The 19,564-nt window shown below is 42.0% G+C and overlaps 3 protein-coding genes and 1 long non-coding RNA gene across 6 annotated transcripts in view; all 4 read left to right on the top strand.

Moving 5' to 3' along the window:
• The window catches only part of LOC138620768 (uncharacterized), a 95,403-nt gene extending 87,416 nt beyond the window's left edge, over positions 1 to 7,987 (top strand). Inside the window, exons 3-4 of the long non-coding RNA XR_011310892.1 lie at positions 4,468 to 4,588; positions 7,898 to 7,987. This is a non-coding gene — a long non-coding RNA (uncharacterized lncRNA). The remainder of the gene's footprint in view (positions 1 to 4,467; positions 4,589 to 7,897) is intronic.
• Positions 7,988 to 8,246: 259 nt separating this feature from the next.
• On the top strand, positions 8,247 to 11,529 carry ccdc28a (coiled-coil domain containing 28A). 3 transcript variants are annotated; one of them, XM_069698237.1, is made up of 6 exons: positions 8,247 to 8,371; positions 8,556 to 8,753; positions 8,867 to 9,042; positions 9,148 to 9,302; positions 9,664 to 9,686; positions 10,005 to 11,529. In XM_069698237.1, the coding sequence occupies exons 2-6, from the start codon at positions 8,590 to 8,592 to the stop codon at positions 10,057 to 10,059; spliced, it is 573 nt and encodes a 190-aa protein (XP_069554338.1). In that variant the 5' UTR covers positions 8,247 to 8,371; positions 8,556 to 8,589; the 3' UTR covers positions 10,060 to 11,529. The 3 variants fall into 3 exon arrangements, with proteins under 3 accessions (XP_069554338.1, XP_069554339.1, XP_069554342.1); XM_069698238.1 differs by having other exon boundaries at positions 8,550 to 8,753; XM_069698241.1 differs by lacking the exon at positions 8,247 to 8,371 and adding an exon at positions 8,395 to 8,448.
• Positions 11,530 to 11,667: 138 nt separating this feature from the next.
• The window catches only part of LOC138620750 (epithelial cell-transforming sequence 2 oncogene-like), a 46,886-nt gene continuing 38,989 nt past the window's right edge, over positions 11,668 to 19,564 (top strand). Inside the window, 21 exon segments of the mRNA XM_069698216.1 lie at positions 11,668 to 12,005; positions 12,908 to 13,020; positions 13,161 to 13,323; positions 13,398 to 13,650; positions 13,779 to 14,013; positions 14,435 to 14,573; positions 14,700 to 14,865; positions 15,231 to 15,397; positions 15,399 to 15,567; positions 15,849 to 16,055; positions 16,171 to 16,274; positions 16,415 to 16,582; positions 16,664 to 16,750; positions 16,911 to 17,020; positions 17,120 to 17,267; positions 17,448 to 17,521; positions 17,646 to 17,802; positions 17,884 to 17,949; positions 18,069 to 18,157; positions 18,508 to 18,680; positions 18,798 to 18,997. Coding sequence (XP_069554317.1) covers positions 11,871 to 12,005; positions 12,908 to 13,020; positions 13,161 to 13,323; positions 13,398 to 13,650; positions 13,779 to 14,013; positions 14,435 to 14,573; positions 14,700 to 14,865; positions 15,231 to 15,397; positions 15,399 to 15,567; positions 15,849 to 16,055; positions 16,171 to 16,274; positions 16,415 to 16,582; positions 16,664 to 16,750; positions 16,911 to 17,020; positions 17,120 to 17,267; positions 17,448 to 17,521; positions 17,646 to 17,802; positions 17,884 to 17,949; positions 18,069 to 18,157; positions 18,508 to 18,680; positions 18,798 to 18,931 — 3,057 coding nt within the window. The 5' untranslated portion in view covers positions 11,668 to 11,870 and the 3' untranslated portion in view covers positions 18,932 to 18,997.
• LOC138620752 (collagen alpha-1(VIII) chain-like) overlaps positions 18,881 to 19,564 on the top strand; it is a 97,078-nt gene continuing 96,394 nt past the window's right edge. The window contains exon 1 of the mRNA XM_069698218.1: positions 18,881 to 18,967. The gene's annotated coding sequence lies outside the window, so the exon portion shown is untranslated. The remainder of the gene's footprint in view (positions 18,968 to 19,564) is intronic.

Below are 19,564 nucleotides of genomic sequence, written 5' to 3'. Positions count from 1 at the left end.
CTGGATGTGCATCTAAGTTTTAGGCCCTATCTTCCTCGAGGCTTGGCGACTTTTATCTGCAGTTGCGAGAGTAATGGAGGCATTTCTCTTGTGCTGGTCTGAACTTCAGTGCAGTTCTGTTGTGCTGAACTTTGCTTGGCCCGGAGTGCTGAGTAACTGATTGAGATAGGAACAGGGAGGCTTATCTCTGGATGCTTGGTGTTTGAATACGTATGATGTCAGACCAGTTCTCATAATGCTTTCTAGGCTGTGTGTACAGATAAGCTTTGGGATCTGGAGAAGGTAGAGACATATGCAGGTAGCACACAAGACACAATTGAAATTGGAGCAAGAGAAAGGGCTAGTTTCAGTTTGTTTGTTCAAGTGTGTGTTTGTGCATGTGCGTGTGTGTGTGATGTTCTTCTACACTGAGCCTACTTTAGCTCACCGTACTCCCTGAGCAGTGACCGGAGCAGCGAGCCCCCGTCCAAGCACTTGGAAACTGGAACGAGGCGAGGAGAACGAGAGGATGGATGGGAAAGAAAGAGAGCGGTGCGATGGGGGAGAAAATGGATGGAGCGCAAAGAAAGAGAGGACAGGAGAAGAGCGAAGGCAGAGACAGACAGACAGACAGAGCAGCAGCACATGGAACGGCACAAAACAGAAAGAACTGACGAACGAATGGAACCAAACGAAAGGAGGAGAAGTGTTGGATTGAGGGATGAGAGGGAAGGCGAGGCCACCTCTTCTTCTCCCTCTCCTCTTCTCGTCCCTTCTTTTCCCCCCGTGAGAATGTGTGTGTGTGTGTGTGTGTGTGTGTGTGTGTGTGTGTGTGTGTGTGTGTGTGTGTGTGTGTGTGTGTGTGTGTGTGTGTGTGTGTGTGTGTGTGTGTGTGTGTGTGTGTGTGTGTGTTTTCTTCCTCGTCAGATCTGCCTGCGCTTTCATTCGCACACAAAGACGGGACGTAGACGTACCTGGCACAGGGGGACGTGAAGGAGCTGGCAGAGGTGTGTGTGTGTGTGTGTGTGTGTGTGTGTGTGTGTGTGTGTGTGTGTGTGTGTGTGTGTGTGTGTGTGTGTGTGTGTGTGTGTGTGTGTGTGTGTGTGTGTGTGTGTGTGTGTGTGTGTGAGAAAGAGACGGATAAAGCGACACCGGCTCACCTGCCTGGCAGTGAAGGGTGCCTGTGAGAGGATGGCCTGTCTGTCTGAGATGTCCCACTTAACACTGACACACACTTAACCCACTCAACACGAGCACGGGCTGACTTTCTTCTTTCTTGCTCTCTCCTCCCCAGATGCTTTCACACACTCACACATTCATAATACACACGACAGCTGCTTGACATCGTTGTCTGACTGTTTTGTATTCCAGCATTTGCTGTAACAACGGTCGCCATTCAAACATGAAGTCTTCTTCTGGCCAGCTTTGTCACACTTTGCTGGTTCACCTCTGCAATGAGGGATTATATCTGACATTACGTGTGCTCACTTTTGGTTCATGCTTTAAAATAACTTGAAGGGTGAATCCACCCAAAATACAAGACACTTTTAGAATCGAGAGGACTTTTTTAAGCCATTTTACCAGATTTATGGCTGTCAGTCGGTGCATTACTTTAATATAGACTGAAATATTTCAAACAGTGTAAAATAGATTGCCAAGAAATGTGATGCACACATTCATGCCACACTGCAGATGAGTTGTAATAACTTTGGTGATCCTCTATCATCATCATCATGTCTAAATTAGCATGTTTCCAATCATATACCAGTGAAAGTTGTCTTTATTTTGTGTTTTATTGCTAATAAGCAAATCTGCCAACAGCTAAAGTAAGACTGTAAGCATTAGAGAGCTGCTTGCATGGCTATAGACCTTTAGTTCTGTGGACCATAACCTAAATTTGACTAATCTCCGTTGTAAATGTAGGAGAGAAATCTTATATCTCAAAGTATAAGCATCTACTTTAAAATTTAAAATGGTCTGTGTCGTTGGACGCCATTCAAAGTCTTTTATTTAGAATTTGGGTGAATTTGAGTGATGTGCTATTCAAATGAGCTCATGCATCTTCTTGACAATGAGTGCTTGTATCTGTATTTTGATGAGTAAATTTGAAAGAAAAATACGAGAGAGCAAATGACTGCAGCACTTTAAAGAATAATACATTTTTCCAAAGACCTGAGAAAAAAATGCCAAGAAGTTAATGGCTTATTCTCACTGGGTGAGATTTATGTTTGGGTAATACAATTCATGTGCAGATAATTTCATTTAATTTTTTTGTTGAGCAGTCGAGTTTAATGTTTAAAAAAAGAAAAGAATTGGCTGGAAAATCAAATTGCTGCCCAACAGCTGCAGCAGAATGAGTTTTGACGCCGGAGTGAAAATGTGTCCTTGCTAAAGAAATTGGAGGGGCCTGCAATGCGACACAAACAAACAATAAACAAGGACGCAAACAAACGGACGCACACACAAATACATATACACACAGAGCAATCGGCTACGCTGCAATTAGCTTGTTTTAAAGGAAACAAATAACAGTAATTTCAACAGAACAGCATCCATAACAATTCACCCCTGGAGGGGATCAGCAATTTAAACGCACACACACACACACACACACACACACACACACACACACACACACACACACACACACACACACACACACTGGAGAACAGGAAACATTCACACATAGGGATACACACATGCACGCACAAGCACACGCACAGTCGGGTATGTGAATGCAGTCATATTCAAATACAACAGACAGACACACGATGCACATGCCTGCTCTCTCTCTCACACACACACACACACACACACACACACACACACACACACACACACACACACACACACACACACACACACACACACACACATACACATATTCACACACACACCTCCATTAAGTGTACTTGAGAGCAGCAGAGAGGGTCAGCTCAGTGTCTGAGTTATTACGCTACTTTGTTCTGCCTCAGTGGGAAAGCTGCACCCCGCACACACACACACACACACACACACACACACACACACACACACACACACACACACACACACACACACACACACACATATACACATATACACACAAACAAATTATTATCCCCCATCAACACTCAAGGTGCAAATATAAAAGGGTTGGTTTTATAATGGATTGAAAGAGATGAATAAAAGAATGGGTAAAAAAAAAAAAAAAAAAAAAAGATGGATTGATAAATGGGGAGAGAAAGTGCTTCTTTGCTTGTGTGCAGAAGTTTGCAGCTGGCCGTCAAAGCCGGACTCCCTCTCGCTGTGTCCCCACCTCTTCGTCCGTCCATCCATCCATCCCTTCCTCTCAGTCTGGGCGCACAACAATGGTGTGAAACATCTGCGGCTCCCAGGTAATTACGGCTGAGCCAAAACAGTGGGCAGTGCTGCGCCGCCGAGCTACGACACCCCGCAATTAGCCTTGCATCTCCATCTCCCCTCGCTCTGTCGCTCCCCTGATGACCAGCGTATTATCTCTCTGAAGAGAGAGTGGAGAGGGAAAATAGACAGATGAGTGGTCTCGGAGGGACACGAGTGCTGGGAGAGGAGGACAGGCACACCGCCAAATCTGTCCGTCTGAACACGTCAGGTTTTAGCTTGGTTTTTTAGCCCTCTTTTGATTGTTTTTTTAGAAACAATCTCACACAAATTTCTGTTTATTTTGCTTCCTTTCAACCCGTTCTTGATTTGCGGATGTCCGTGAACACCTGACGATCCTCTGATGCACGGGAAGGAAGGTTTTAGGTTTTGTGGCATATTGTGGCAAAGTCATGATAAAGAGTGTTTAAAAATCTTTATGTTTATTTAATATATTTCAAATTATAGTGTTCATATGTTATATTTCATGATAAACCTCATTCTTCACTACTGCATATTATATAGTGTCATATATATACTGTCTCCTCCCTGCCTCCTTTAAGAACGAGTTTGGATCTGACATCTGTGTAAATATTACACAACTTCATGTCTTATTTGTAAGGAAAACTTTTTTATATTTATTCCCATATTTATACTAAATCCTGGCACTTTTGTGATGATTGAAAATCTCTGACAAACGTCTTTCTGGTTTAATTTGATCATCTCCTTTATCTGGTATGACCATCGCCATAAAAAGCTGCAGTATATAAAGTTCTGGTCATGAGGAAAGTATGGAGGCAGCTGGTCACTTTGAAGCTCAATAGTTTGACAAACCAAATACCAGTTCATTTCCTGTTTTCTAAACTTTTCCGTGGCGGCAGCTTCCCTCGCCTTCTCACATTTACCGTCCACAGTGTCTTTATTACAAGTGTTTGATTGGTAGGTGCATGAATGTTTGTGTGCGTACACATTAACGTGTCGTTGTGTGTCTGTGTTAGCTCCTCTCTGTTTGTGCAATTGTTTGCTTATGCACGTGCACCCGGAGAGCGTATGTGTGTTTCTGACTGCGGGTGCATTTTATGATGTGTACTTTTTTTCTCTTCTTAGTCCAGGAGTCCCCGTTAGGACCCCTAGGCTTCCCTGTGCCTGCCTGCCAAAAACGTCTGCATCTCCTGGACCCCCTCGAGGCAGGGGACAGCCAAATGTCACTTGGACCCTCTACAGAGTGGTGAGTGGAGGACAGGAAGAGGCCAGTGGGAGAGAGGGGAGGAGACGGGTAATTGAATGATGGAGACGAAAGTTAAAGAGGAGATGGGCGGATCTGCCAAGTGACCACCGAGTTTAAGATGAAAACTGGGTGGAAGGAGTCGGAAACTCACTGACTTGACATGATAATTAAATTGAGTCATATCAGAAACCAGCGACTCAGTGATCACTTAGCAAGTCTTAACTTGTCTTCCAATCAGTACTCTGCTTTTGAGGTTTTTCAATCTGAATGTACTGAATGTATATTTAGCATCAGTCGGGTGTACGAAACCAAATTTGACCTTTCAAATTGTAGTAAAGGAGATTGATTTTTGGTTTATTTTCACAAATTACTATCTTTAATTTTCCTCATTCATCTCTGCCAGTCCCAAACTGTATCTGCTGTGTACATCAGTGAGTGCCTGTGTCCCTCTCCTTGCATGGAGGACAAATGGAAGTCAAGGACAAAATTGCCAGCTCCCACACACAAAGAACATGCATTCATACACACTCAGAAATATATAAATCTCTATAAGTCATTTTTATGGAAAACATACAGCGTGAGTGTGCAAGTGTCTGTATGTGTTTGTGTGGGAGCGGGATATGAAGTAGATGAAGGAATATGAAGGGATACAACACATGTCTTATTCTGGGTCACAGTTGCTGAAATAAAAACACACACTTGTAACCTTCTGCTTAACCCTAATTCCCACGAGACACCCCCCCACCCCCTCCCACACACACACACAGTGTCTTCTTTACAGGTCATCTGAGTGTCCTGTCACACTGTGGGATATACATCGATAGGGATGTACATGGAGCACATGAATCAAAACAAAAGAGCATATTTCGTGCTTTTATTCCTGATTGATGCAACACAAACTCTTCTGCACTGATTACAGGTCAAACCCTCAGTGAGTAAGAAAGACTTAAAAATACGGGAAGTAATAAGATGATATATCCCAAACAAAATGCAGAAATCAAATTAAATCGTGTGGTAGCTTCCTCGTCACATGCGCATCTTCATCATCATTATAGCAGCTTAACTGTTGTGTAGCTTTTTGCAGCCTCTTCAGCAACTCCACCATGTCTGTTAAAACGCTGGAATAATGCGACATTAGAAAGGCAGGTAACTTAGAATTAGCAGCAAGACAAGGTGTGTAATTAAACAAGTTGTCATTCATTCCCAGTCCAAAGCGTATTTCAAGCTGCCACGTACATGAGGAAAGAATGAGCTGCATGTAAGTAGCAGCCAGCTCTCCAAACAGCACCTACACTGCAATTACTGCTGAGAGATAGGTGTGTGTGTGTGTGTGTGTGTGTGTGTGTGTGTGTGTGTGTGTGTGTGTGTGTGTGTGTGTGTGTGTGTGTGTGTGTGTGTGTGTGTGTGTGTCTGTATCCACTAAGTTAATGGCTGCATGGACGGTCTAAATGTTTTCATCTGTAACATTTTATCCCGGTTCACCTCACTCAGCTGCTGTCACGCAGCAAATACACACTGAAACACGGAGCAAAGAGTAGAGGGAGTCAAGGCAACACAGAGAGAAGTGAGAGTGGGAGAGACAAAGTTATCTGCCATAATAAGTCTGTTTTCCAAAATCTCTGGAACATTTTCAAGAATTCTGGGAATTTCTTTCCACATTTTCTGTGGAAAGAAAATGTTTCAATGGTCACAGTACTGTCCTAAAACGTAAACATATTGATGTTCCAGCTCAATGATGCCGAGATGCAAACTGTAATTTAGAAAATATGTATTCGGGACCTTTCAGTTCATATTTCTATATTTTTAGAGGACAAATTTGGTAACTGACAAATATAGACCATTTGCATGTTGGACATGCATCCATTTCTCATGTTTAAACTCATGTCCAGAAATAATATACTGGAAAAAAAAAAAGATTTTAACTACATTTGAAATGCCATAAACCAAAACCAGTTTTAATGTGACGTTGGCAATAATAAGGCTGATCACTGGGTTTGATCTAAACTCTTCCTGTTGCATTATTTTGTGAGATTAAAATCCAAGAATCAGGTTGGGGCGAGACAAGCAGTTGTTTGCATGTGACAAAGACAACTGGTATATGCCCCTAGAATTTAGCCACAGTCCTCTGACAAAGACTGCACATAAGAAACATGACTTTTAAGTGTAAATAATCATCTGATTTTGGGTACATGTTTTTGCTTGACCCCTCAACAAGAAGTCAGGGTTTTTAGCTGCAAGCTTTAATTCCTTTTCAAATACAGATTTAGCGGTTGTTTAATTTTTTTCTTCCAGCATGACTTACAAAAGCCATCCTGTAAATACCAACCTGGGAAAGTATTGCCGCTGCAAACACTGAAAACGAGAGGAATTTTTTTTCCTTCGGTGTCACTATAAAATCAGCTATTTGAGCAGCTATTCAAGACTGTGATTGGAACAGCATCACCTGCAGACACCAAAAACAGAGACTCAAATCTCCATTCAGTGCACAATATTTGGTGTTGCTAATGAAAACTTGAACAGTATTGTGGAATACAGTTAATCATCATTTTGAAAGTAGTTTGCATTTATGAAAACATGCTCAGTTAATTAAAGTGTAGTTGTGCTTTTCATTATGTTTATCAGCAATTAATACTTAATTAAGAAAAGAGAGAGGCAGGTATCATTATTAGATGTTCACTTATCTCCCCCTTGTGGTTACTTGCTGCCACTACAATCAGGTCACAGTTAAGCATATTTTAAATTGAATTTCCTTCTGAAATGTATCATTCAAAAGATTTTGGACAACAAATATGAAATAGTGACAACTGTCTCCATAAGGGGGACACTAGGACTTTGAGACATTGCTTGATTAGGTCCTCGGTTAGTTTACTGACTTTAAACTAAGGAGTAACTCTGCAAATGTGCAATTGTTACTTATGTGTGTGCTATTTGTTGGGGAAAACGAAAAAGAAGAAAGTTGGAATTCCTCTTTTGGGGGAGAATAAATATATTTTTTTGTATTAACTGTATCCATTGTAGGCTTTACTAAAGTTCAAACAAGCATCTTAAAACACGTTAGTTCATTATGAAACCGAGAACACGACTGCCAGAAGTATATACAAAACAACAACTACAAAAAAAAAAATCATCGTTAGAAGTAAAATAAATTATAAATAAACATAAATATGTAAAAGACCAAATAAATGTTAGGTGGGCTATAACATTGAATTTTGTCCTGTTTAAATGACTAAATTTAGTAGTTTTACTGCTAATATGCCTTTTGGATTTTAGAAACATGACTAATTATTGATTCCTTTTTGTCCTGCACAGAAATTTCCAGAAGTAAATGTTACTTTATTATAGATTAAGATGGTATGCGGCCACTTTAGGACTGAGTTCATGTCCGTGGATGTGGGACCTCCGAAATCTTCTCCACGGGGCGGGTGAGAAACGTTCTTCAAATTACAGGGGACTTCTGCTTGACAATAAACCCTGTTGTGCTTCCCGAAAGTCAATAATAGTGTAATATTACCATGTAATATATTTTACTCGAGTAAAATAACACACTGAGTTCTAGTAATTAATTTTGCTTTAAGTAAGTAAGTAATTTAGCGATTTGGTTTTCAGCGCGGACCCTCTCAGTTGGTTGCGTCCGACCTAAACAGGAAGTTTTGAGTTGGCAGCTGAAGGCTAGTTAGCTCGCCTGCGAGGTCCATACGGAAGTTGCCATGATTTAGTAAACATTTGATATTGTGGCGAATCTGTAACTGTTCCGGGTAACATCGGATTTCCTCTGGTGTCGTTGTGAGTAGACACGTTTATCGGATTATGTTTGTGCTCTGTCGCTTCAACATTGTGGAGGTTAGCGTGCCGGCTAGCTGGTGAGCTAACGCTACCTCGGTCACGAAGCACGTTAGTTTGAAAGCACAAGGTTGAGATCTGTTGTGTCTGGTGTCAGCTGGTCGTGTTTCGCCTTCTCCAGCCCCAGGTAAGCTCGCCAGCGAGCACCGTGACATGAAGTTATGGAGGAGCGGAAGCTAAAGAGAAAGAGTCCCAGGATCTCCACGAACACGGCGGCTCCGACCAGCGGGTCTGGCCGGAAAAACAACGCTTCCGGCGGGGGACGGCATGTCGGCTACAGCCACAACATGGGGACTCACTCCAGCCAAAAGAGCAAGAATAGGAGGTAACAGCTGTTGTTGTTCCCGACATAGTTCCTTGCCACCCTTTTTTTTTTGTCTTTCCCAGAAATAAATGAACGAATCGGGATCACTCATTTCTGGTTCTGTCTCTTTCCAGAGGAGTCAAACCCAAAAATCAGCTGGGTCTGGGGGCTAAAGCCAACCAGAACCAGGGCCAGGCAGCACCTATCATCCAGCACTCCTTCCTGACTGATGTCTCAGACGTGCAGGAGATGGAGAATGGCCTGCTGAGTCTCCTCAACGACTTCCACTCAGGGAAACTCCAGGCATTTGGTAACGGCATTAAATTGAGCAATTTTTTTGGTGTTTTAAAACAAGAAAATGGCAAACAAACATCAGCTGAAGGGAATTCAACTTCTCTTTTTGTGTGTGTGTCAGGCAATGAGTGCTCCATCGGCCAGATGGAGCATGTGAGAGAGATGCAGGAGAAGCTGGCACGCTTGCACTTTGACCTCTACGGTGAAGTGGATGAACTGCCCGAGGACCAGAGAAAAGTGTCCTCCGACACCAACATGGACAAGCTGCTTCTTAATGTAAAACTCTTGTAACGTGATGTATAAATATGCACACTTCGTCCCTTGTATTTCTACTTGTATACATCTAGAAGCGTTCTTTTAAGACACCCAAATGTCGGACAGCTCCACAGTTTTCTTTATAAACTCATAACATTGCTCTGCATGTACTCCATGTTATGCTGGATAAAGCTTTTCCTTGATGTGATGTAACTACCCCGTATCCCAGTGAGGATTTAGCTGCTGATCCCCCCGCAAATGCTAAAACTCTTAGAGTTTAGTCAGCTTGTTACATGTTAAACAGGATAAAGTAAAATGATCTGTGATCCACACAAACTGTTGGCATGTGCATTAACATCAAAAATATCCTTTCTCCCCACAGCTTGAGGAGCTCAGTTCGTCCATGTATCCTTTTGATATTTGAAACTCGCAGTCACCAGGCTTTGTATTAGTCCTTCATTACTTTTAAAGGCCTCGGAAATTAAATTGACTTATTTTTTTCCCCTTTTGTATGATTTTGAAACAACAGAACATATCAGGAGAGAGCTTACACATACAGTCAAATTCAATACACACTTTTCTTACAACGCTGTCCCTGCAGGAACACGTGTATACTAAACAAACAAGAAACCCTTCTTTACATTCAGGATCTTTTTAAGCAGCCAATGTCACTTCTGTAAAACCTTCAGATTTTTGTGTTTTTTCTTGACCCTGCTCTTCTAGTCAGAAACTGAACCTTGCCGACACTCAAGAGATCCCGAGGACTGCCAGCATGTGATTTATTCATCATCTCACCTCTGTTCTCCTCTCAACCCCATCTGATCTGATTTCTTTTATTCCACGTGGAGGGGCTGTAACGGATGAGGTTGAGTCAAAGCGAGCTTGAATGCACTTTTTCTCTCAAGTATTATTACAGAAATGGCAGCAAAGCTGCTCACCAGCGTTCCCTGTCTGTACAGGGGGATGGATGTATTGACAGCCTCCTAGGGATGCACCAACTGCTTTATTTCTTTATAAACAGACAGATGCAAGTAATGCATTTTAACTGCAAAAGAAAATTGATCGACAACTAGTTGGATACTCAATTAACTTATTTTAAGAATTGTTTTTAATGAAAAAGTGTTGAAATTCTCTGATCCAGCTTCTTAACGGTGATTATTTTCTGCTTCTTTTTGTTTTCCATAATAATAAATTGAACATCTTTTGGTTGTGGACTGTTAGTCAGAACAAAACAAGACATGAAAGGCATATGAGCCACCTTTGACAAAAATGACCAAATAGGTAATCTATTAATCAAGAATAAAAGCAACTGTTAGATGCAGCCCTGGTATATTGTCTCTGTATTGGATTCTGAGTAATTTAGGGAGGTTAGAGATCTTTAAACCTTTATATAATGCTAATATAGTTCACATAATGCCTTTGGTGCATCCCTGTAGTGGTTTGTTCACAGTTATAGTCTGTTCATTAACTTCCAAACAGTCTAGATTTGCAACACGTTGCTAACCAAAGTAATACTGATCACCGACAAGTGAAATGACTGCAAACTTTGACATTTTTCCAATGTGTCTGTAACGCAATATTTCCCCAGTTCTCGTCTACAGAGCAGTCAGTGTCTGTAACAAACTAAAGAAGCAGAGCTTTTCAAACTCTAGATAGAGGAATATATATTATGATTATTTCTCAACATAGAGCTTTAAACACAAATGTAGATCATATCCGTGAGATGATAAAAATCTAAATAATATAGCCTGATTACACTGAATAAACCAAAAAGTAACATGCTAATGCACAGGTAATACTGACCATAGAAACCGATCAGTACGTTATTCCAGTTTGTGATCTTGCATTCGATTTCTTGCTGCACGAGTGGCCTGACATCACCTCCAACACTGGACATATTTGCACATATCCCTGCAACATGTATAAAACACCGCACATTATCACGGGTGTGTTGGTTCGACGCTGGAAAAGAATGAATGATCCAAATGTTGACATCACAACCATGCCTTAATTTTCTTTGATTTAATATTTTTTTTGCCTTATTGGTTCTAAACTTTAAGTGACTTTGTGAGTAATTTTAGGTTTAGATCACAAGTTTTTAAGATGACAGTTTTATGATGCTGCTTTGTTTGGAAATCCTATCATATTATGTCACGTCTTATTTTAACTAGTGTTGTTTGGGGGGTGTTCTGTTGTTAACTTTTTGGTGATTTCATTTTTATTTACTTAATAAATGTGTTTGTGAACTGCTTGGCTACATTTTTGGAGATATTCAAAAGAAAAAGATTTTCACAAAATACTTAATGAATCTTAAGTGTGACTTAAATGTTTTATTTAGATTTATGTTTTCTGTTTGTGTCATTATTCCACTTTACCATCTTGTTAGTTATTTCTTCGAAGCGGGGAAGGGATGGGCTGCGTGAAGGAATGCACTCATCCCTTTGTTGATGCGTCTCTGGGGTTACTGGCTGCAGAAAGCAGAGCAGCACAGTAACAGGCAGTCTGTTGCAAAAACGGAACCTTACTGTAAGTCGGAATTTAAACAGGAATCCAGGCGTTTTCTTGCAGTTGGTTGTCTTCAGTGAGAACATGGAGACGCATCTGAAGTCCACCCCTCATTCGGTGAAGCGGTGGCAGCTGAGCGGGACAAACTATGAACCGCAGCGGTCTGAAACCTGCTTCAGCAGCTGGACTCCCCTCAACAACAAGCAGAGCAACCTACAGGTCAGAGGGCCATATCATAAAGGCTTAAACGGATCGAAATTGATATATTACACATGTAATCAATATATAAACGATTTAAAATCTTTAAAAACCGTGTTTACTAGGTGGTGCTGTTGAAACATGTTGCACATGAGCCTTATAAACACGTAAAATACTGCTTTTTAACCACTTGCTTAAACGAAAAACACAAAGAACACAGAATTTAGTGAACTGGCCAATTAACCTGATTTGAAACGTGCGTAATTTACGCGCGCTTCCCGTCGACGCACACACAACAACAGCTAAATTACGGTCAGGTAAATACATTATTTTGAATTCTAAACAGTATTTTATATTTTAAATATAGTACAGACGTGTTTTTTGTGCCCTGTAGCCAAAGGTATTGGACATATTAGTCCCACTGAAACGTATTGTTGCGACTGTACTGTCTCTGAAAATGAATAGTATTATGAGGGCTTTTCTGTTTGTATTCTCCATTAAAACTGGGGAATTGTTTCCTATTTAGGATCGTTTAATTATCGGCAGAAGCTATAATTGATGCAAATATACTTTTGTTCATTTGAGTCACCTTTTTACATAAAAAAAAAAGATGCCCCCCATCAAAATAAAAATCAAGAACATTCACTTAACTTAATGGTGTACATGCGGATGTTGTCGAACTCAGGTTGTACAATATTTGGCAATCATTCAGACAGGCAAACACAAAAGGTTTAAATTAAATAAACATATTTTTATGGCTGTTATAAGGTTTTTCATAGGTTAATGCTATATGCCTACTGTATATTCCATTGTTTTCACCTTTATGTGTTTTGCAATTCTTCAAAATTCCACAGTATATTGTGATTGTGATTGTGAGACTGATCGTGTGCTGTTTGTTTGTGTCCTTTCTTTATTTCTTCCAGTTATTTGAAGAGAGGGTGAACCTTGTGCTGCACTGGTTTGATCTGTGGACTGACAGACAAAGGAAACACCTGCTGCACTCTCTGCTCACATGCTGCACCAGGTCACAGCTTAAGTAAGGCTTTTCCTTCATTTTGTGATGTGCATATTCATGTCATAACTATTATCTTGCAATAACTGACAACAGCACATCCTGAGTTTGTTTTCACCTCAATTAACGTGATTTAAACAGAAAACATTTGCCAATCTGTGCAGGTACTGCAGGGACCTGCTGATTGAGACGGTTCCAGTGACTCAAGTGGACTTCACGGCGGTGCTGCCTCGGTGTCTGTCCCTGTATGTGATGTCATTTCTGTCCCCTCGTGACCTCTGTAGGGCCACCCAAGTCAGCTGGCACTGGAGGTTCCTGGCTGAGCAGGTGAGAGGAACAACAGAGAGAGATTGCATTTTTGTTGTGGGTCATTGATTGAAACGTTTTCTCCCCCTCCTCAGGACTGTCTCTGGGGGGGCCGGAGCATCAGAAGAGGCTGGTTCCTTCCCTACACTCCTGGAGAAAAAGAGTATGGAGCGTGGAAGAACCACTATGTCTCCTGCGTCGCCACACTGGACTGGCTCACTCCACGAGAGGCGTCTGAGCAGTATGGGACCCTCAACCAGCAAAGCATAGGGATGACGGAGGAGGAGGAGAGGAGGAAGGAGAGGATGATCAGGCAGAAAATCAGAGACACAGTTCAGGAGGAGAGGAGTGAGTAGAAACGAAAGAAATCAAGAAACCACAACTTTTCAGAACAAGACAGACATGTTGTTTGAGTTTATAACTTGTGCTCAGCTCTGCAATGACTTGTGCTTATGATATATTTGGGACATTTGCAGGACAATCTATGAGAATGAGGAGAGCCTGGGGAAGTTGCATGAACCAAGACGGAGGCAGAGGTGGACATACCCAGATGGGGAGACCCAGCTCTGGGATAACATTCACGTCTTCGCCCTCCATCTCCTGGCCTCCAAGGACCGTTGGGTCTTCGAGCCTCTGCCTGAGTCTGGACAGGGGACAAACCATGACCGCAGCTCAGAGCATGGAGAGAACACAGACCTCCAGTCTTAGAAGGTGAATATCTACAAGCTGACGGGGACATACGTTATTCACTTGACTTAAATGATGCCACTTACCTGTGTATAACACCTGTAGAAAATAGATGCAATACAATGGATGCCTACTATAGAACATGAGAAAACACCTGTAATATAATATGACAACATAATAATAGTTTATGCTGATGCTGTCAGAGAGATACGGATTGAAATCTGGTACTTTTTAGTAATTGGGAGACTTTGATTTGCCCAAGTCGACTTGCATACAGCATAAACTTGTTTAGAGACAAACTGTGTTGATCTGTTTCTAGTCTTTAGGACAAGATACGATAATAGCTCAAGCTTCAGATGCGTTACAGATGGGAAAACAATTATGCCTTTAATCTTTTGTACTAGTGCTGTTTTTAATGTTAACAACATCTCACATTTTCTTCCAGTGAAAGACTGAAAGACAGAGCCAGCGGAGTTCTGTCCTCCTTCACCCACAGACCTGCACTGCCCCCCACAGCTTCTTCCTCATATCGCACCCCTCCCGCCCTCCTCCTGCTCATCTCCAACAGAATCCCTGCCTATGAGGTAAATGGAAATAAAGAGTTTATCATTCAGTCCAAATCTCCATCTGTTTTTGTTATGACGCAGAATAATATTTCAAGAACATTTCTCTCTGTCTGTTCTATTTCCCTCTTCCTGTTCTCAATGTAGCTGGTGTTGAGCGGTGTGAAGGCCGGAGTGATTGTGGTTCTGTATGACCACAGAGGGACTCTGTCAGCTCTGCTAACCCAGGTGGAGAGCGCTATTTCTGGGCAGTCAGCTCAGAGGTTGGGCCTGTTAGCACCAGGAGAGACCGAAGAAATTCACCTGCTTCACGGTGAGAATTTTTGACCTCTTGTATATTAATGTGAGTCAGGTTTAGTGCTGGTTTACTTGCCTACTAGTTGGAGTGGTGGTTTATAGAAAATACTCTCATTGGATTAAGACATCCCTTTCAAACAAGTTTGTTTCATGAACTGAAAATAGTTTCAAATCTCAGCTTCTGAAGATTTAACTTTAAAAAAGCATTACCCCCCCCCCCCACACACACACACACACACACACACACACACACACACACACACACACACACACACACACACACACACACACACACACACACACACACACACACACACACACACACACACACACACACACAATCGACTAATCTGGTTTTATGTTTGACTTTTTACCTTTTAGGCAGTAGCCTATCAGAGGGGACTGTGCTGACCCCTGACCACAGAGAATTCTGGGAAAAATTGTGCGGCTGGGTGGCTCCAACTGAGGAAGGAGGAGGGATTGATATCTTCTGCCCGCTGGCTGCATCAGGTAGCAGAGATCAGTAAACACACACCATCATCTCTGTAATCTGAGATTTCTCATTAGCATCAACTCACTGCTACTTCGTCTCTCTCTCTCTCTCTCTCTCCTCACCCTTTCATAGCATCAGGGGTGTCTCTCATCCACACTCTGTCTGCTCTGACTGGTCTGAAGGTTCGGGCACCGATGGGTCTGGCAACCGGAAGTTTCCAGAACAGTGAGTAACATGTTTGTCTACTGTGAATGGTTATTAAAATGTTTACACAAGGCATGGAATTGGTCATTTGTAAAACTTTTTTTATTTAATTTTTTTACAAAATAGCGGCTCAACCAGCATTAGCTGTTGCATCACAATGTTGCCATGGTAACCGCTAATGTCACCACATCAGTCAGGTTAAAAGCTTTATTATTCAGTTGATTACAGAAGTGAAACAAGTTGTTAAGCATCATGTTGAAGCCACAAGAAAAACATTTTAAGCATTTTATTCCTTCTCCCAGTCCTCAGTGAGTGGTCTGATGGCAGTGTGTGTACTGGACTCTCGGAGCAGCGGCCAACAGCCCCGGCGCTGCACTACGTGTGTGAGAGTGTCCTGCAGGCATGGTGCAGACAGGCTCAGTGGATGGAGGAGGCTCTGCGGGAGCTGAAGAGCTTCCTGGGGCCACAGCTGCAGTGGGCCAGCCTCCAGGCCAGGGGACGAGCTCTGGGTGGGTTTCACATACATGTCGATGTAAATGCAGGCACACACAGCTGGGCCGACAGCAAGTTTAAACACGTGTGTGACCTGTGAAGTCTCTGAAGAATCTGCTCCTGTTTTTATAGGTTATTTTCTGTGGGAGAAAATCTGCCTTGACAAGCTTTGTGTGTCCAAAGATCTCAGTGAGGCTCTGACTGAAGGACTCACTGCTCTCACCACACAGGAAGAGGTGGGAATTACTCTAAAGGAGGATTTGTAATGCACACGTACAATAGAATGAGCAATTTAAAGTTGCATACATCACTAAATGTGGATGATGGCCTTTTAATCCGAGTGTGTGTCTCTTTGTTTCTGCTCTCACATCTTCAGACCAGACCTCTGGAGTTTCTTGCCATCTTTCTCTCAAGATGGAATGAAGAGAAGGAGGGACAAGAGAGTGATGGAGAAGACATGAGGAGAAAGAAAGGAGCAGATGAATTGTCTTCAGCACCACACAGTTCACAGATATGCCTCAGCCTAATACCTGAGCTACCACAGGTGTGTGTGCTGTGAACCTTTCTGTTTCGACAGGATTAAAAGGAAACACTTGATCTTGACATCGTTGCTTTCCGTCTTCAGACAGCATTAGATTGGAGAGGTGCAGTTGCCAGAGAGCTGCACCACAGCGAGTGTCTTTATCTGGGGAGACTGGGCTCTGTGCTGAAGGTATATGTTATATTTTTGCACTTTCTAATTGGCAAACCTTAACATAAAAAAAGCACATTTGAACTGTAGACATAAATATATTCCCTCAGAGTTATCATGTAATACAGTCACTGTTAGAATACCAACATATTTGAGAGATTCCTGTCCCACTGCACTGCAGGTGTACCAGGAGCCTCTGACAGCAGCTCTGAACTCCAACAGAGCCATTCTCAGCTATGCAGACATCCAGATTGTCCTCAGCCCTGTTGCACTAATACTGGAGCTAAACAGGTATATTCACACATTTTTGAATATTTGGATGGTACTGACTCATTGCCCCTCTGTTCAGACAAGACATGGCAGATGTGTTTGTGTGCGTGTGTGTTGCAGGGTGTTTCAGGTAGACTTACAGGCCAGGCTGCAGCAGTGGGGTGCAGAGCAGTGTGTTGGAGATGTGTTTGTTAAACTGTCTTCAAAACTCAGAGTGTACACCAACTACCTCAACAACTACACCACCGCCCTCCGCACCATTGATAAGGTAAAGTTAGTGTATGTCAGGCAAACGAGTTATTTTTAGTCTTGTACAGTACTCTGACAAAGCATTTGTCTCTGAGTTGAAGTTTGTGAAGTAAATTTGAGACACATCAGAGTTGTCTTTTTTTCAACCCGAATAATAAAACACACAAAAATGATAATTAAATTGGTGTGTTTGCATCAGTGCAGAGAGACAAAGCCGGTGTTTCGGGCTTTCCTGAAGAGAGCAGACAGAACTCTTGCAACACACATGCTGAGGTAACAGCTCACACACACATACACTTCTATCTATTCTTTGTTTCCAAGGCAGTTATAATTCATACCTGCCTGAACAAAACTATACTTTGATCAAATCACTGTGTATGTGTGTGTGTTTTTTAAGCCTACAGGAGCTGCTGCTATGTCCAGTGTGGAGAATTCAGGATTATGTGACTCTGCTTCAAGCTATGTGCTTACACACTCACCCCGGTCATCCCGACCACACACACCTCGGCTCTGCCCTCAAAACACTGCTACAGTTTAGAGAATTCATACAAAAGGTATGTATACCAGACCCGACCTCTGTTTTCAGTTCTGTATGTACTATATAGTAATTACACGTACGTTTTCTTCTGTTACAGTTAAAGCGTAACTCCGAGGCAGATAAACTGATAGAGGAGACGCAGCAACTGATCCAAGGCTGTCCGGTAAAACAAAACAAAAACACAGCTCTCCCCCTCTCTGAGTGTTTTATTATTTTCTAACATGCCCAAAAGCATATCAAATATGGAAGCATTTAAATATAGTGTGTCTTCTGTGTGTGCAGAACCTCAGAGAAGGAAACAGGCAGCTGATTATAAGTCAGGATGCTGCTTTGCTCCAGAGCCCCGATGAACAGATTCCAGACTCTCTCAGGTAACAACACAAATTATTGCTGTAGTCATGTGGATGTAATCAGTTTATATCTATATCAAAATGTGTTTTGCACCTAGCAGCTGTATAATTACTAAACATTAGAATTTTCTTCATATTTTTTCATATTGTAATAGTCACATTGTTATAAATGATGTTGTCAGAAAGCAAATGTTTACTTAAACATGTGCAAATTTATACTTAATTTAGATTTCAATATTGTCCTGTTTTTTTTTTTATTAATACATACCATATGTTTCAATTTACAACATTACAAAGTTAATGACACCTTTTCTTAACGTAATGAAGTTATTATCTGGATTCTACGTCCCTCTGTGTGCGTACATGATTAGGACCTATGAGCAGGTGTCTGATGTGGGCCTGTTCCTGTTTAACGACGCTCTGGTGCTGACACGGCAAAATGTGCACCACACACCTTTCACTCTGGCTCACCGGAGCGCGCACACATTCCTGGCCTCGGTGGCTCTCACCAGCCTGGCTGTCAGAGAGATCACCCACACCCGCTGTGAGTTCTTATCACGTACAGGACAGAATATAAGCTGCAGCTTTGATCAGTAAGCAGTGGTTTAACGTGTCACCGCAACTCTCACAATCACACAGTTAGTGATGTGTTTCTCTGCAGATGTGTGCCATGCCTTTGTCCTCGAGGGTCCTTGTCGTTCGTGGGTTTGTGCCACAGAAAGAGGTGAAGAGAGGAAGCACTTCCTGTCTGTGCTGCGTTCGGCCATAAACTCTGCTCTGAGGGGACATCAGTGATAGCACGGGGCCGCTTCACCAGCGAGACAAGAGGAGGTTTGGACACCAATGTTGGCTCTTTTTTAGGTGAAAAAGTTTTTAAAATGTAGAAAGTCGCGGAAGACAATTAGTAGTTTAATATGATGTGCTGTAACGATTAAGCACTCCTACTATCATAAAAGTGTTTCCATAGTTACTCTTATTGTCACAATAATCTCCTTTGCTAGTCAACATAACAGACTATAGTAATTTTTTTTTATATTTGCAATGTTTGAAAGTCGTATACTGTCTTTTTTTTTCACCGGAAAGTGCAAAGTAATACGGTACATGTCAGCTGGAATCTCGGTTTGTAGAAATGTCTGCACATCTTCACGACTTGATGATGCGACATGTGGTCACTGACTAAAACAAAAAAGTGTTAACTTAGCGTTGACTCGACAGAACTGAACCCCTCCGCAGACTGTCGGAAAACTACTGCTGAAGTATGGCATGGTTGTAGCACAGTTGTTGTTTTATGGACTGTTTTTTGGCTGGTTAGTTGCAGTGGATTTTCAAACGTAGTTTGTCCTGTGTTGACCAACCTCGTTTGGTTTTTGGTTTTTAGTAAAGTATCTGTGATCATGTGCGATGATACACGTGAATCTTACTCTATGT

The sequence above is a fragment of the Brachyistius frenatus genome, unplaced genomic scaffold (genome assembly GCF_029030835.1).
Source record: "Brachyistius frenatus isolate BFR_SWC_R1_liver_20210118 unplaced genomic scaffold, ASM2903083v1 Contig_26, whole genome shotgun sequence".
In the NCBI taxonomy this organism is placed as follows: domain Eukaryota; kingdom Metazoa; phylum Chordata; class Actinopteri; family Embiotocidae; genus Brachyistius; species Brachyistius frenatus.
The sequence above is the reverse complement of the archived record's forward strand: the minus strand, read 5'-3'. Positions and strand labels throughout refer to the sequence as shown.